This window comes from Haliotis cracherodii, unplaced genomic scaffold (genome assembly GCF_022045235.1).
Source record: "Haliotis cracherodii isolate W230 unplaced genomic scaffold, xgHalCrac1.p SCAF_6, whole genome shotgun sequence".
Taxonomy (NCBI): Eukaryota; Metazoa; Mollusca; class Gastropoda; order Lepetellida; family Haliotidae; genus Haliotis; species Haliotis cracherodii.
Window position 1 is genome coordinate 33522690 of NW_027266319.1, and position 14664 is coordinate 33537353.

Consider the following 14664-nt stretch of genomic DNA (forward strand, 5'->3'; position numbering starts at 1 on the left):
TTGGGCACGCCAGAAACCTATGATTGTGGGTTCGAATCCCGGTTCGGCCCGATTATGTGTCTAGGTTTGTCAGCACCATACCTGTGCTCGTCGGTTTCACCGAAGTGGTAAACGTCTGAGACTGGCATCACTTCAGGTTTTCCTCCGACATTAAGCTGACACGCAGCGATATAACTGGAATACTGTTAAAAGCGGCGTGAAACCCAACTCACTCACTCACTCTAATTCCTCTCATTCATCTCAACACTGAACTCCTTGTTATCGTCCCTTTACAAAGACTAGCACGTTTCTGAGGTCTCTCAAGGTCAGTGTGCATTCAATGACATGTATCCAAGCCTAACAGTGTAACCTATACAGTGTCCTAGGTTTCTCGGCAGCTCTCAGAATCTGACAATTTTTCGTGATGGTACATGTTCCAGTGCAGTTTTCCAACAGTTGCTGTGTTTGAGTGACACAAGAATCTTGATCACTTGATCTATTGTCAGTCTCTTTCCTCCTTTCTCCCAACTGAAATCAGAATAATGAAGCAATTAGCCTTGGTCTGGACATTGTGGACCTTTTTAAGGGAGATTGAAAGTCAAGCACGAGAAAATCATAAGGTCCTCTGGCTCACCTGACTGTTTCTTTTAGGCATTTTCAAAATAATCAATAAAGTTCTACATTTATGTAATTAATATTATGATCTCAAAAGGTTGAAAAGAAGGGCTACTTTAAGCATGTTAAGTTATATGTTTTCTCCCAATATTATTGATTTACGAACCGTAGCGGCTCGATACTCAAAGTTGATGTTCGTTACCCTGCCTGGTGCTTGGCATCAAACACTGACAAATGAGCATTCTTAAACTTCTTGATGTGCGGACCACCCCTGTGGTCTAGTGGTAGAGCGTCTGCCCCGAGAGCGGAAGGTCCTGGGTTTGATCCCTTGCCATGTCATACCAAAAGACGTTAATAGATGGTACTTGTTGTTACCCCATCTGGTGCTCTGCACTAAGGGGCTAAAACAAGGACTACCCCTGTAGTCTGCTTGGAGTCAGTATTCTGTGTCTGAGTGGGGTACTCATGTTAAACTGTGGCATGGTAATTGGTATCTCAGTTGGCTAGCACTATAAATCGGCCTCAGTCCGGACTAGTACAAGCAGCCATACAAACACACACACATATGCTACATAAGTGCAATAATCTTGGACTAAACAATAAACCCCATTTCACCTCACCTCCTGATATGCGAGTGATTGAACATTCTTTTATGCCACTGTCGGTAATACTCCCGCTTAATTATCTGATAATGGCAACATATAAAACAGACAAATGTGGATCAGACAAACCAGTAGTAAATTGCCTGAGCACTCAATGCTCAACCACTCCATTCTGTAATTTGACACACAATCAGCCTTATCGTACACTGAAACCGCACGATCCTAAACGCTCAGCTCCTGTAAAAAGTATGAGCCACTGGAGAACCTGGAATTCCCAGGGCTTTATCATTTTTCTATCTTGTCTACATGGTCTAAAACCACATTCCGCAATATTTCAGTTTTATGATAGCAGCCTGTCACTTTTCAAGTATATGGACCAGACGATCTCTGTATGATTATCAAAGTCACACCCCAAAAGTATGATGACATGCAATCAACCATGTCACTAAATCTGACCACCCTATCAATATAGTCGCCTTGTACAACAAGAAAAGGTTGCTAAAGACCTATTTTCACCAGGCATCCCGACAGATTCTATAAACTTCACCAACAAAAGAAAGAAGACCACTTACATCAGGTAGTTGTCAAGGGGAAATTTGGCTGTCCTAATCCGTTGTTCTTTTGCTTTGGCAAAAGTCAAAGGTTTCGAAATGGCTTTGTCAATGAGACCTCCTATAATGTAGATGTCGTCATAGCTAAACTCGGTCAAGACTTTGTCTGTATGTGGAGTCAGGTACACCAGCTTTTCCTTTGGATACAGATCTAGATAATCCTTCTCAGTCACAGTAAACATCATTTTGTCAAGTGAAAAACCACACCTTTTGGACATATACTGAATGGTTCTATTTGATGAGGAGGCATTGGTAAAAATCATATGAAAAGGTTCTGGGTCCTCACAATTGAACCTGTGACCCATGAAAAGTTGGTTTGCTAGATGTGAAGAATCCATATTTCGCATGTGGTCATCAAAGTCAAGATCTACGATAACATCAGGTCCAAACATCATTGAATGAGCCACATTATTGTTCCGATACAGTTTTGCAGGGTTGTTATACATAGGGAAAATAATGTTTGATTTTTTTTCCTTCTCTCCTTCATATTTCGGCATCTGTTCAGCTTTCAAAAGAGCCCTCTTGGCCTTCTTCATCACTGCAGATTTCTTTTTTCTCTCGGTTTTCACAAGGTAACGATAGAGACGCCTTCTGGAGCTTTGTGATGGTAGATTTAGTAACTCTAGCCAATCTGATGCTAGGATATTTTCTGGTACCTGCAACAACATCAAGAAAATATATACGAAAGAAAAGAATATCTCAAAAACAATATTATTTTTATTTCTCCAAATGCAAACTTGTATGTTCATCAAGAAGAAAAATGATCTAATAGATATTAGATCTTTTAATCTTATATGTTAAAGCTGCAAAACTAACAAGTTTTGCATAACAGTCACAAATGTGACACATGGCAACATATTCATGTTTTGAAAAACACCATCTTATTTCATGTTCCCTGTGATCAAGATGATAGTGCCTAGCTGATTAATTTAATGATATGTTGAACTGTAAGGGAACTTGTCTCGGCTTATCTTTGAAATCCGGAAAACTAGAGATTACCCATGCTGGGAGAATAATTCTAATCACCTCTGATTTCTAAAATAAAATGATTTGTTCTAATAAATTTGATAATAAATGTCCAGTAAGCTATGCTTTCCATTAATACAATTAAATTGTGTTCTCAGTAAATTTTATTGAATCTTTTCAGCTATCAGAGGAAAATGGTTATAAAACATGTAAAAAGGATTTGATGACATACATCCACACGAGACTGTTGGAGGACATCATATTCTAGCTTTATGATATCAAGCTGCTTTTGTCTATCTGGGTCAAGATTGGCAAGAACTTTCTCAGCAGCAGCAGCTTTCTCTTCCTTTGTCATGAGTATATCATCATGTTGCAGCCTTGTTGATTGACACAAAGCAGGCTTTGGCAACATCAGTGTCTGCTTTGTGCTCGGACAAACCATTGTCCACATCTGCCTTGAAAGAAGACCAGCATTCTGCAGAGGTCTTTCCATACATGTCAAAATTAGTCTTTTTACAGGACACTGTGTCCGTAACAACTGCCTCAGCATTTTGCAGACTAAATCAGTTTATAGGTGTCGGCCTGTATGTTGTCAGCTTCCTGTTACTGAAAAGAGATAATGGAATTTGATGATTAATATCAGAAGTTTCATGTTGGTTATGAGGATATACATCTTAACAAATCGATGGCAACTTTCTTGTGTAGAAAGGGAAACTATATGCTTGGACAGATTGCTAGTCATAGCAAAGGATAACTAAGGTATGATAGGGCCCTTTTTGACCCACAGGATAACATAATTTAAAACATCAGTACAGCTTTAGAAATTCTTATTAACCTTATCATATATGACCTTAAGGAGAACAGGACTTTGTAAATTTGAACACTTGCTCATTTTGGACTTAAAACAAAAATATGTAAAAAAAATGCCCTTTTGGATGTTTCAAGAAGCATCTTCTTAATATTTGAACACTGACATGACTCAAGCTGATTTCCTCATATATGAGATGTCTAATTAAGATAATTTTGGGTCACAGACTGCTCACAGATCTTTAGACATTCCATTGAAGTTGGAAAAATTGTCCTGGTTATCTCATTTTAGCCATTTAGGGGTTCAGACAATCCTGCAAGTGTTAGAAAGATAAAGGCTATTTGGCAACTACCCTACTGACTAATTTTCATACTATTCTTACAAAGTTTAACTGTATACGTATATGGCTAAAGATAATAATATAAAATTTGTTTTCAATCTGATATTTCAATGGCCCGTTTTACACCAGACAAGTGGACTGTTATGGTCGTTAGGACTGGTATCCGATTTAGAATACATTAGACGTCCTATAATCTGATAATCGAGGGCCGAATTTAATTTGAGAATATCTAATGTCTAATTTGAGAATATGTCACATAGAGATCATTACTGACAGCTCTATTCACACTATTACCTGTTTTTCAAACGTTAACGTAACATATAGTTACGTAAAATAGTTACAACGACGTGTACATTTCTACGCTTACAACAAAATTACCAAATCTTCCCTTGCCCTTGTCATTCGGACTTATCTTGATGCCACAGTTTTCGCTCATGCCATGCGGGGGTGCTGCTTACAACGTGCAAAGTTGGTACAAACTAAATTTTATCGACCATGTCATTTAAAAAATAATTGATTATTTCCTTAAAAGAAGTATTTAAGGCCGTATTTAATTTGGGGTTTCAATGTTACTAATTAATACGTTCTCTGATGCAAGAAAAAAATGTTTATGCTGTATGAGGCCGGAGCTAAGGTCAAGGCCGTATTTAACTGGTTCCCACTGTAAAACATAGCGCGTTTACTCTTTAGCAAGACAGGAGCCCAGTTTCGCGACTTGGAGTCTCACGGTGTTGTCAGGATGAGTTTTCTGCTCCCTAAACTGAGTACAAAGAAACAGGTCGATAATACCATAAAAGACATAGAGGATCTAGTATTGGTTTTGCGGTTTGGGAGAGATGATGATCATGGCTGTCTTCAGATGGATGATATCGTAAGCAGTGTTCTATCTCAAAGTCCGTCAGTGTCAGTCAAACTCGGACCTGAGAACTATGCAATGTTCATCACTTGTGGTAATATTGCTACAATAGCGCAGGAAGGCACTACAGGGTTCATCGTATCAAGAGAGAAAAACATCACCACAGTAATTCCATGATATAGATTTACTAATTCAGGGCAAATTGTTTTAATAAAAGGTAGTTTTAACATAAAAACACAACGAAACCCAGTATAAACTCATGTATATGCTTAATATTCTGGTCCAGACTCGATTATCATGATTATTTACAGACCGCCTCATATAGCTGGAATATTGCTGAGTGCGGTGTTAAAAAACAAACCAACCAACCTTCATTACTAATGTACCAAACTCATTCATTTATATACATATACATATTTTAATGTCATATTATCTCTGACGATATGGCTGGAATACCACCGTTGATGGATTTTAACTCTGACAGACCACCTCCAGTGGTTGAGCATCTGCCTGGAGAGCGAAAGATTGGGGGTTTGATCCCCGACCACGTCATTCCAAGAAACATCTAAAGATGATACTTGTTATTATCCTGCCTGCCTCGGCACTCAGAGGCTAAATCAAGGACTGGTCAGCTCAGAGTCAGTGCACCGTGTATGAGTGGGGTATTCATGTTAAACTGTGACATGGTATCTCAGTTGGCTAGCACTCTAAAACCACCATTAGTCAAGACTAGTACAACCACATACACACACATGTGCATGCACGTCGCTATATAAGTGCAATAATCTTGAATGTAATGTTAAACCCCATTTCACCTCGCCTCACCTAACCTTATCTCTGACTTGTCTAATGTGTGCCAATTACAAACAGCTGGCCAAGGCAGCCCCTGAACTGAAGAACATGGCTGCTATTTACCTGGTTGATGTGGATGCAGTGCCGGTGTATCAAACCTACTTCGACATCACTCTCATCCCTGCAACAGTCTTTTTCTTCAATGCTCAACACATGAAAGTTGATTGGGGGTAAGACTTACCTAAAGTTTTGAGTGGAAGCTATTGATAATCTCAAACATGTCAAATGTAAAAGCAGACAAAGGTTTATGGATAACAATTTTTTTATTAAACTGTAATAGCGACATTTCAGTATAGATCTTTATGCCATTGTCAAGCAAAACTACAAACTTGCTTTGCAACGGTATAAGGATCTATACCAATCTATAAGTATAAAAAAGAAGTAGTTATCCATAAACCTTTGTCTGCCTAGCAATCTGTCAACTTCTAAGAAATGCTTATCATTTGTTTGTTTGTTTGTTCTTAAAAGCCGCACTCAGCAATATTTCAGCTATATGACGGCGGACTGTAAATAATCAAATCTGGACCAGACAATTCAGTGATTGACATCATGAGCATAGATCCACGCAACTGGGATGCAATGACATGCATCAACCAAGTCAGCCAGCATGACCACCTGATCCCGTTAGTCGCCTCTTACAACAATCATAACCGCCTTGTACGGCAAGCATTGGTTGCTGAAGACCTATTCTACCCCTTCAGGGATCAGAAATGCCTGTCAGACAATGTCAAATGTAACATTGTGTAATGATGTATTTTTTATGGTGGCCTTAAGATGGTTTTGAGAAAGCGAAGAAAATAGGCATACTTAAAATCTCTGTCCTTCTAACTTCTGTTACTTTTCTTTACGATTACGTCATGTTCGTTTGCAACAGATAACTGTATACCCACGATATGGGCGAATGGTTGTTTAGCTTTGCTTTGGAAGAGCTGGGTACTATAACAATAAAATATCAAGTATCACATGATCATGCCAGGACAATAGATCCCCATTACTCATACTTTTCAAAAGTGCACATTTTGTAAAGATTGGGTGCTTACAGTGTATGTATATTACTCCAATCTTGCACTGGAAGTGTGGGCGATCCCGTCAGAATTTTGTCTTTATCATCCCTAAGAGGCCTCCACAGGTGATATGGCTTGGGTGAGATCAAGCAAGTTATTATTGTTTACAAACTGATAAAATTTGAAGAATGATGTTGAATGACAAATATGTATGATATAATATAATTATATATCAACACGTTAATAAAAGTTTAAAACTTGTGCAGATATATTTGATATCAAAAGACACTTGGTTGAGATTCTCTATATATTTAAACAGAGTGAAAGACTGCGATGCGCTAGAAAGGACAACATGTACTACAGCATTAGATCTATCACTTGTTCAAATTCTCTTATTAAACTTGCCAAATATCTCTAATGTGTATTTAGAATAAATGAAGAATTGTAAACTCTTTGTAATTTCCACTAGACTACATTTGTAACTATATTTGTACTGTAGGGTTTTCAGGCCTGAACTACGAATAAACTTAACTGTCAGTCTGTCTGTCAGTGTATGACTAGGGGAATGATGTATGATGGTACATGCTCTCTCCATGTAAAGTGACAATTGCTGCATTTACAAACATCAGTACTAGGGATGGGACGGGAAACTCTGATACCTGGGTCAGGTGGGTACTGAGTAGGACCCGGGTACCCACAGGACTACCCGGACCCATGGTTAGTCACATGATTATATTGTTTAATGGCAAAAATTATCTAGAACTGTATGGTTACAGCATAAGTGATAAATGTTCACATTTCTTTCTTACTTTGCACACATTCCTTCTGACTTTATATGTTTGTATTATGATAAAACGTCAGTCAACTTCAGTGTATGCATGACCAGATTGGTTTATACCTGTATCTAAATTTATTTTGACAGGAGTACGATCAAACATTTCCCAATCGGACATGTTTTAACTATCTCTTGAGACCTACAGTCGGTACCCGGGTAGGGTCGGGTAATAGTGGGATGGGTACCCGGGTAGTAAATTTGGACTCGTCTCAGCCCTAATCAGTGCCTTAAACAACTTTTCAAGTTACTGGTGTTGAACAAAACCAAATCTGACGAGCCACAATGTATTCATTGACATCTGCAATATAAGTTTTGACCAGATATTTTTATTTTCTTAGATCCTTTAACATCTTATTAATTTATTTTTATTTAACCAGGAGTCCTGACAACACCAAATTCATTGGCACTTTTAAGAAGAAGCAACATTTCATAGATGTTGTAGAGACAGTGTTCCGAGGCGCTATGAAAGGCAAGGTGATGGTGAGAAGTCCACTTGATCCCAGTGATATCCCAAAATATGATCTCATCTACAAGGACATATGATGTGTGGATACAGGAGACGGCAAGGCTAGATCTGACAGCATGGGGATACATTCCAAGCAGAATGTGAGGTCAGGTGGCAGCTGTAACCATGGTAACCTCGACATGCAAGAAGTGACCTGAATATGGCACCTTGTTCTGGCATCATGATGTCCATGTGTCGGTTTCTAATGTGAAGTACAATGAAAAGGCCCAATTGCGCGGATCGATGTTCATGATGTCAGTCACTGGATTGTATGGTCCAGAGACGATCATTTATAGACCGCCGTCATATGGCTGGAATATTGCTGAGTGCGGCGTTAAACAAACTGAAACTGAAACAATGAAATGGACGAACACTGTATTTTGACCTGTTGGGGAGTCCATAGAGGAATTGTTCCACAGGGCCATAAGAGCTGACCAAAAGTAGGACTTTGTGGTTACAATGTGTGACCTGACTGTGGTACATTGTTCGTGCAATAATCCTCTGATCAAGACTCAATACTTTACAGGGCATTGTGATAGATTGGAGGTATTGCTGATTGCAGAATAAAGTATGTTCGCTTACTGCATTGTGTTTAGCAACAGTGATTTGGCTCGAGGCACATAGTTTGGGACATTTTCATGATTTTGTCAGCTTTTGATACCACTTTATTCTGTATAATGACCAAATTTAAAAAATGCTCTTCAGGACATTTTGGATGACAATCAGTCATTGCCCAAGAAAACGAACCAATCTGAGTCCTATGTGAGGATCCTCTTGGCGATCTTGTTCATGATGAATAAATATCATTCTTCCAGGTTCCTTGCCAGAGTTGTTTTTTGTTTTAGCATACAAGTGTAGGATACATTTACACTTTCCTAAATGAGAAAATGTGAACCTTTCTTTCTGATTTTCAAGCCACTGGCATGACTTGCAGCAATGGGGCTGAGTTAAGAAGCATCATAAATAGAATCTTTTTATCGTTTGTGTGAATATTTTACGTCATTTTCAGTTATTTAATTGACAATTTCCACAACTTTGAGGTGAATCATTTTTAGTTCACCTGATCTTTCATTTCAAGTGAACTTTTGGCATGGCCTGCTACTCTGGTGCAAACTTTGAAGGTCAGCCCCATGCCACACATCTTTGATGGTAGTATTGCTTTGGGGTATTTTAAAACCTTTTGAAGGTGTGTTGCTTTAAAAAGTAGTCGAGGACGTCCTCAAATTTATCAAACAACCTGAACATATCAGCTATTACTTTGGATTGAGTAGATTCCCAAAAGGAAAATGTCAAATCCATGAGAGGGACGATACATTCGTAACCATAAGTATGACCCAGAAGGACGAAAGCAGAACCAGAATGGCACCCATCTGCTTGACATCCCAATTCCGTGTAACTCAAGTTCCAATAAACTAGTCATATGTTAATATGAAAATATCCTAATTTGCACTCAATACATCTGTAATATAAAACGGAAAATATATTGCATATCACTATATGCATTTTATCAATTAAGAAAATAGCAACCCAAAAGTTAGATGTATATTAGCTGATTCCCACATAGGAATCAGACGCGTATGGTAAAAACAATTCAATCTTTTAAGCTGAACTGCTCAGTTGGAGTAGACGTCATTTCGTCCGATCACACTAAAGTTAACAGTACATATTTGATTGTTTGTTGTTTAACGCCGCACTCAGCAATATTCCAGCCATATGACGGCGGTATGTAAATAATCTAGTCTGGACCAGACAATCCAGTGATTGATATCATGAGCATCGATCCAATGTGTCTGCCAGTACTACTCGAACGGTCTTGACATGGACTTCCGGTTACACTTGGCCCCCATCAACATATCGTGAGCAACGATCCACTGTGTCTACCAGTACTATTCGAACGGTCTTGACATTGACTTCCGGTTAGAATAGGCCCCCATCAACATATTGTGAGCAACGATCCACGCAGTCGGGGTACGAAGACACCTGTCACTACCCGATCCATTAAGCCGCCGCTTTGACGAATATCATATGTTGCTGGGGGCCAATTCTAACCAGGACTCCCCCGGGGTTGGTTTGTCAGCACCATACAGGCGTTCGTGAATTTCACCAAAGTGGGAAAAGGTCTTAGACATGCAAAACTTTGGGATTTCCTCCTTTTTAAATTTCTTAAGCTGACACGCCCTGGCGTAACTGAAATACTGTTTCTAGCATTGTTAAACTAAATCCACAATACCGCAATGGTATCTGACAGATAGAAATTACTTCAAAATTAACAAGAACTGTCTGACTATATCAAGCGGGCCTCTCACTATGTCAGCGTTAACTTATGAGTTCACACGTGATTCATTCTTACCTATAATATGCGATTACCTTTGGTTGTATTCTCGTAAGAAAAAATATACCAAAATGTTTATAATAATCTATGTGTTCATTCCAGACACATATAAGAATATGCGCGGTATTTTAAGTATGTTGGCTCATGCAGATGACTGCTAAACTCACGAAATAAGGCAAAACGCCTCCGTGGTCTTGAGGGTGTTGTTTATATGAGAACATACACAAATCTTTGGCAGAAAAGCTAGAACACGTAGAACCTGTCCATTGCCATATTTGCCCCTGAACCAATATCTACCACCCAATGGCCAGGCCACGTTCCACAAAGCGATTTTAACGCTAAGACGATCGTAACTCCCATGCATACTTACACACAGACTTACGACAACCATAGCGGGAAGGTAGTAGCATTGCGGAACTTGGGATTGCCAAAGTCGGGTCGGGCCAGAGTGTAATACTAACAACGCCCAGATCTATACCCAAGAGACCGACCATTTAATATATTATGTGGTTGGATATAAAAAAAGAGATTGACGGACACAAAAATTGCTGTGTTGCAAAATGTTCTAGCTGTAGCTGAAAAAATATAATCTCGATACAAAACACCATGTCACTAGTTTTGATTAGGTAATGTTGTTCAGGCAGTTGATGAGAATATTACCTTCTCGTCAGAGATTTTGACAAATTTAGATTTCGAACACATCTTGCTTATGGCTTTCTGGCAAATGACTTATATTGCAATCAGTTTATCCTTCTTAGCAGGGGAACGTCACTGATCAGTCATCAATGATCTCGCGTGTTGTTGGTGGTAAAACGGTATCTTCGATTTCATTAGACCTGTCAACAGCCTTTGATACTGTGGGCCACACTTTTTATTGACCAACTCCATCAACAATTCAAACTACTTGTCTTTTCAAAATAGAAGTCAACCAGGCGTTGCCCAAGATATTTGTTTGTTTGTTTGTTGGTTAACGCCGCACTCAGCAATATTCCAGCTATATGACGGCCTGTACCTGACAATCCAGTGATTGATATCACCAGCGTTGATCCAGTTAGACGCCTCTTGCAACAAGCCTAGTCGCCTTTTACGGAAAGAATGGGTTGATGACCTTTTCTACCCTGGATCTTCCCGGGTCGCGTTGCCCAAGAAGCTGCATCAAACAAGATCATGTTGCCCTGTGGTGTGACTCCGGGGACGGTACGAGTGTCGAATGTTACTTGTTTTGCTCAGCTAACTGTCACTTTCAACCCAAACCAGATCTCAGAAAATCTTGTACACATGAGCTCAAAAGCTCTATATTTTTTTCCAATAACTGTAAGACACAGGTCTTTGTGTACAAAAGGTTCGTGTAAGACAGGATTTTATTCTCAACATGTGAAACTGTATTTTTATTTCATGTGCATAATACAACTCTTTTCCTTCATTAATGATAATTTTCAGATCTGGCGATGATAAAAGAGTGTTAAATGTATGGATTTCGGATATAAATAGAACGATGCCAATCACTCGATTTTCTTGTCTAGACTCGATTTTTTACCATGTAGCTTGAATATTGTTGATTGCGGAGTTAAACAACAAGTCTTTACCAGGACATATTAACATGGCAATGAGTTTATTTGAATATAGATACTCGGGTGTCTTGGTCTAATAGGTGATTGGTTGATATAGCCAGGTGCATACCACCTGTATTTAGTGCGATTTGATGGAATACATTGAACATAATTAATTGATACCTATGAAAGACGAGCGCTCTCGGCTGTATTCTCGTAAGTCATTCATACAAATGTTTATAATAATCTATGGGTTCTTTCCACACATATCACAGAATACACCATGTCACTAGGATATGATTAGGTAATGTTGTTCAGGCAGTTGATGAGAATATTACCTTCTCGTCAGACATTTTGAAAAGTTCAGATTTCGAACACATCTTGCTAATGGCTTTCTGGCAAATGACTTATATTGCAATCAGTTTATCCTTCTTTGAGTGAGTGAGTTGGGTTTAACACCGCTTTTAACAGTATTCCAGTTATATCACGGCGTGTCAGCTTAATGTGGGAGGAAAGCCCGAAGTGATGAGTAATTGATACCTATGAAAGGCGAGCGCTCTCGGCTGTATTCTCGTAAGTCATTCATACCAGTGTTTATAATAATCTATGGGTTCTTTCCAGACATATTACAGAATATCAGCGGGTCTTAAAGTATGTAAGAGCTTATTAACTGCAAAATCCCGAAATGAGTCAAACCGCCTCCGTGGTCTAGTGGATAGGGGTCAGGAAACTCAAATCTTACTGGAACTCGTTTTCAATGTAAATGCAGTTGCTTGTTTCTATCAATAGTGTATACTTTCAGAGTAACCTTAACGTTACATTTGGGTAAGTGGTGGACATATCATACATATATATATATACACATCATGATCAAATAATGATTGTTTAGATACACATTCCAACGCTTACCTTGTTATTTTCACTGCTCCGTCTGTATGCTGTGTCTGTGTCTGAGTTGGGTATCCCTGTTCAACTGCGGCATGGTATCTCAGTGGGCTAGCACTATAAAACCGGTATTATACTTGTCCGGACTAGTACAATCAGTCACAAAACTGACAGAACACAGAATTTGCCAGTTTTGTAATTTAAAAACTGTAGACAATGAATACCATTTCTTACTAATTTGTCCGTTGTATATACTGAACTCAGAAAACAGTCCATTGATAAATATCATATCCGTTATCCAAGTCAACAGAAATTTGTTACATCAATGTCAAGTCAGAATGTAGTAATAACGGAAAAGCTGTCAATGTCCATATTGCATGCTATGAAGCTAAAAGTCTCCAAATGTCTTACCTTATAAATGTTTTTACACCCATTACTATATAACATGTACTATAGGTCTATGGCCTCTCAGTATTATGAATAAACATATATACAAGCAGTCACACAGACACACGTGCATACACGTTGCTATGAGTGAAATAATCTTAAATGCGTTAAACCCCTTTTCATAATCCAAATGTAGTCTTAATAACGTACCCGTAGGTACACGTGGTATTATGCAGTTTTCACTCCAATTTTGCTGTTGAATATTTCATTCCAGGTGTATTTAAATTATTTAAATATCTATTTATTTTCCGCTAAAATCCAGTACCTGTATAATGGGTTACCTTTAACTTTGTAGCCCAGTTGCGCATTTGTATTCTTCTGGCACTGATATAGGCTTTAGCCTATATGCTTGTGTATTGCTACACCGTATCTACAGATATTTTAACAGATGAAATCAGGCTTCCATGAGACCCCTAAAAAGCAAATGCAGAACCGTACTTGGATATTCAAAATGTCAGGGTCATGGCCAATATTAGAACATTTTGTTGACAGGTTTCACCCGGTACTACCAGGTTATAAGGTTATTGCGTCTTAAACGACATATCGAATCGACGGAGTTCGAGATAACGAGGTTTCAGGGTCTTTGCACAGACTACTGTGCAAACTTCAATGGCAAACCGAGATTGTATAATCATCTTTTTCTACACATTCAGTGTGCTGACCAACATTAAATAATTGTGTCAAAAGGCTTCTTCCGGAACTATTAAGTTAATAAAGTTGTATCACCTTAAAGGACATATCGAGTAAATGGAGTTCGAGTTAAGGAGGTTTCTTTGACCTTGCACTGACTACTGTGCAAACAGCGTAAGCAAACCGAGATTGTATACTCATTATTTTCTACACCTTTACTTAGAGCTATTCCGTATGTAACGATATTTGAACACGCGAGATGAGGCTTCCAGACGACCTCAGCTGACACTACAACTGCCTTTCTACGGTAACTGGGGTATCATTGGGTGTGGACAGCACCCGCAACTCATTCTTACACTTTACCATGAATGCGGAAGGTTATACTTTCCCCGCTACTCGGAACATTCTGACCAGCAAAATACACCCCTATATCTACTGATCACATTCTTCGCAGGGTAAGTCCAGCACAGCATGGCTTTCTCAGAATGGAGCCCACATGACCACGGACAGTTGTAATGTGTAACCCATGTCCAGGCACCTTGGTCGTCTAGGTATAACCTACTGGGGTAGAAGGACATGTTCACATTCAATCAAAGTCACTATGACAATCGACGCTATATCCTTTCAAGGTAGTTCCAGTGTTTGACCAAAGTGCCAGAAATGACATTGTAGCTATATGTGATCTCTTATCGAATTATTTCTTTGTTTGTTTGTTGTTTAACGCCGCACTCAGCAATATTCCAGCTATATGACGGCGGTCTGTAAGTAATCTAGTCTGGACCAGACAATCCAGTGATTGACAACATGAGCATCGATCGACGCAATCGGGATCGATGACATGCATCAA

The 14664-nt window shown here is 39.0% G+C and overlaps 2 protein-coding genes across 3 annotated transcripts; one reads left to right on the forward strand and one right to left on the reverse strand.

The window, feature by feature from the left end:
* Positions 1-225: 225 nt before the first annotated feature.
* On the reverse strand, positions 226-4382 carry LOC139445713 (mitochondrial ribonuclease P protein 1 homolog). 2 transcript variants are annotated; one of them, XM_071226915.1, is made up of 4 exons: positions 4300-4382; positions 3006-3379; positions 1769-2463; positions 226-507 (listed from the first exon to the last, which is right to left on the reverse strand). In XM_071226915.1, exons 2-4 carry the CDS (start codon positions 3321-3323, stop codon positions 381-383), a joined length of 1140 nt encoding a protein of 379 aa, XP_071083016.1. In that variant the 5' UTR covers positions 3324-3379; positions 4300-4382; the 3' UTR covers positions 226-380. The 2 variants fall into 2 exon arrangements, with proteins under 2 accessions (XP_071083016.1, XP_071083017.1); XM_071226916.1 differs by having other exon boundaries at positions 4289-4376.
* A 259-nt stretch (positions 4383-4641) lies between these two features.
* Positions 4642-8726, forward strand: LOC139445612 (thioredoxin-like protein 4B). The gene is made up of 3 exons (XM_071226775.1): positions 4642-4792; positions 5648-5799; positions 7846-8726. Exons 1-3 carry the CDS (start codon positions 4661-4663, stop codon positions 8009-8011), a joined length of 450 nt encoding a protein of 149 aa, XP_071082876.1. The 5' UTR covers positions 4642-4660; the 3' UTR covers positions 8012-8726.
* The last annotated feature ends 5938 nt before the right edge of the window (positions 8727-14664 follow it).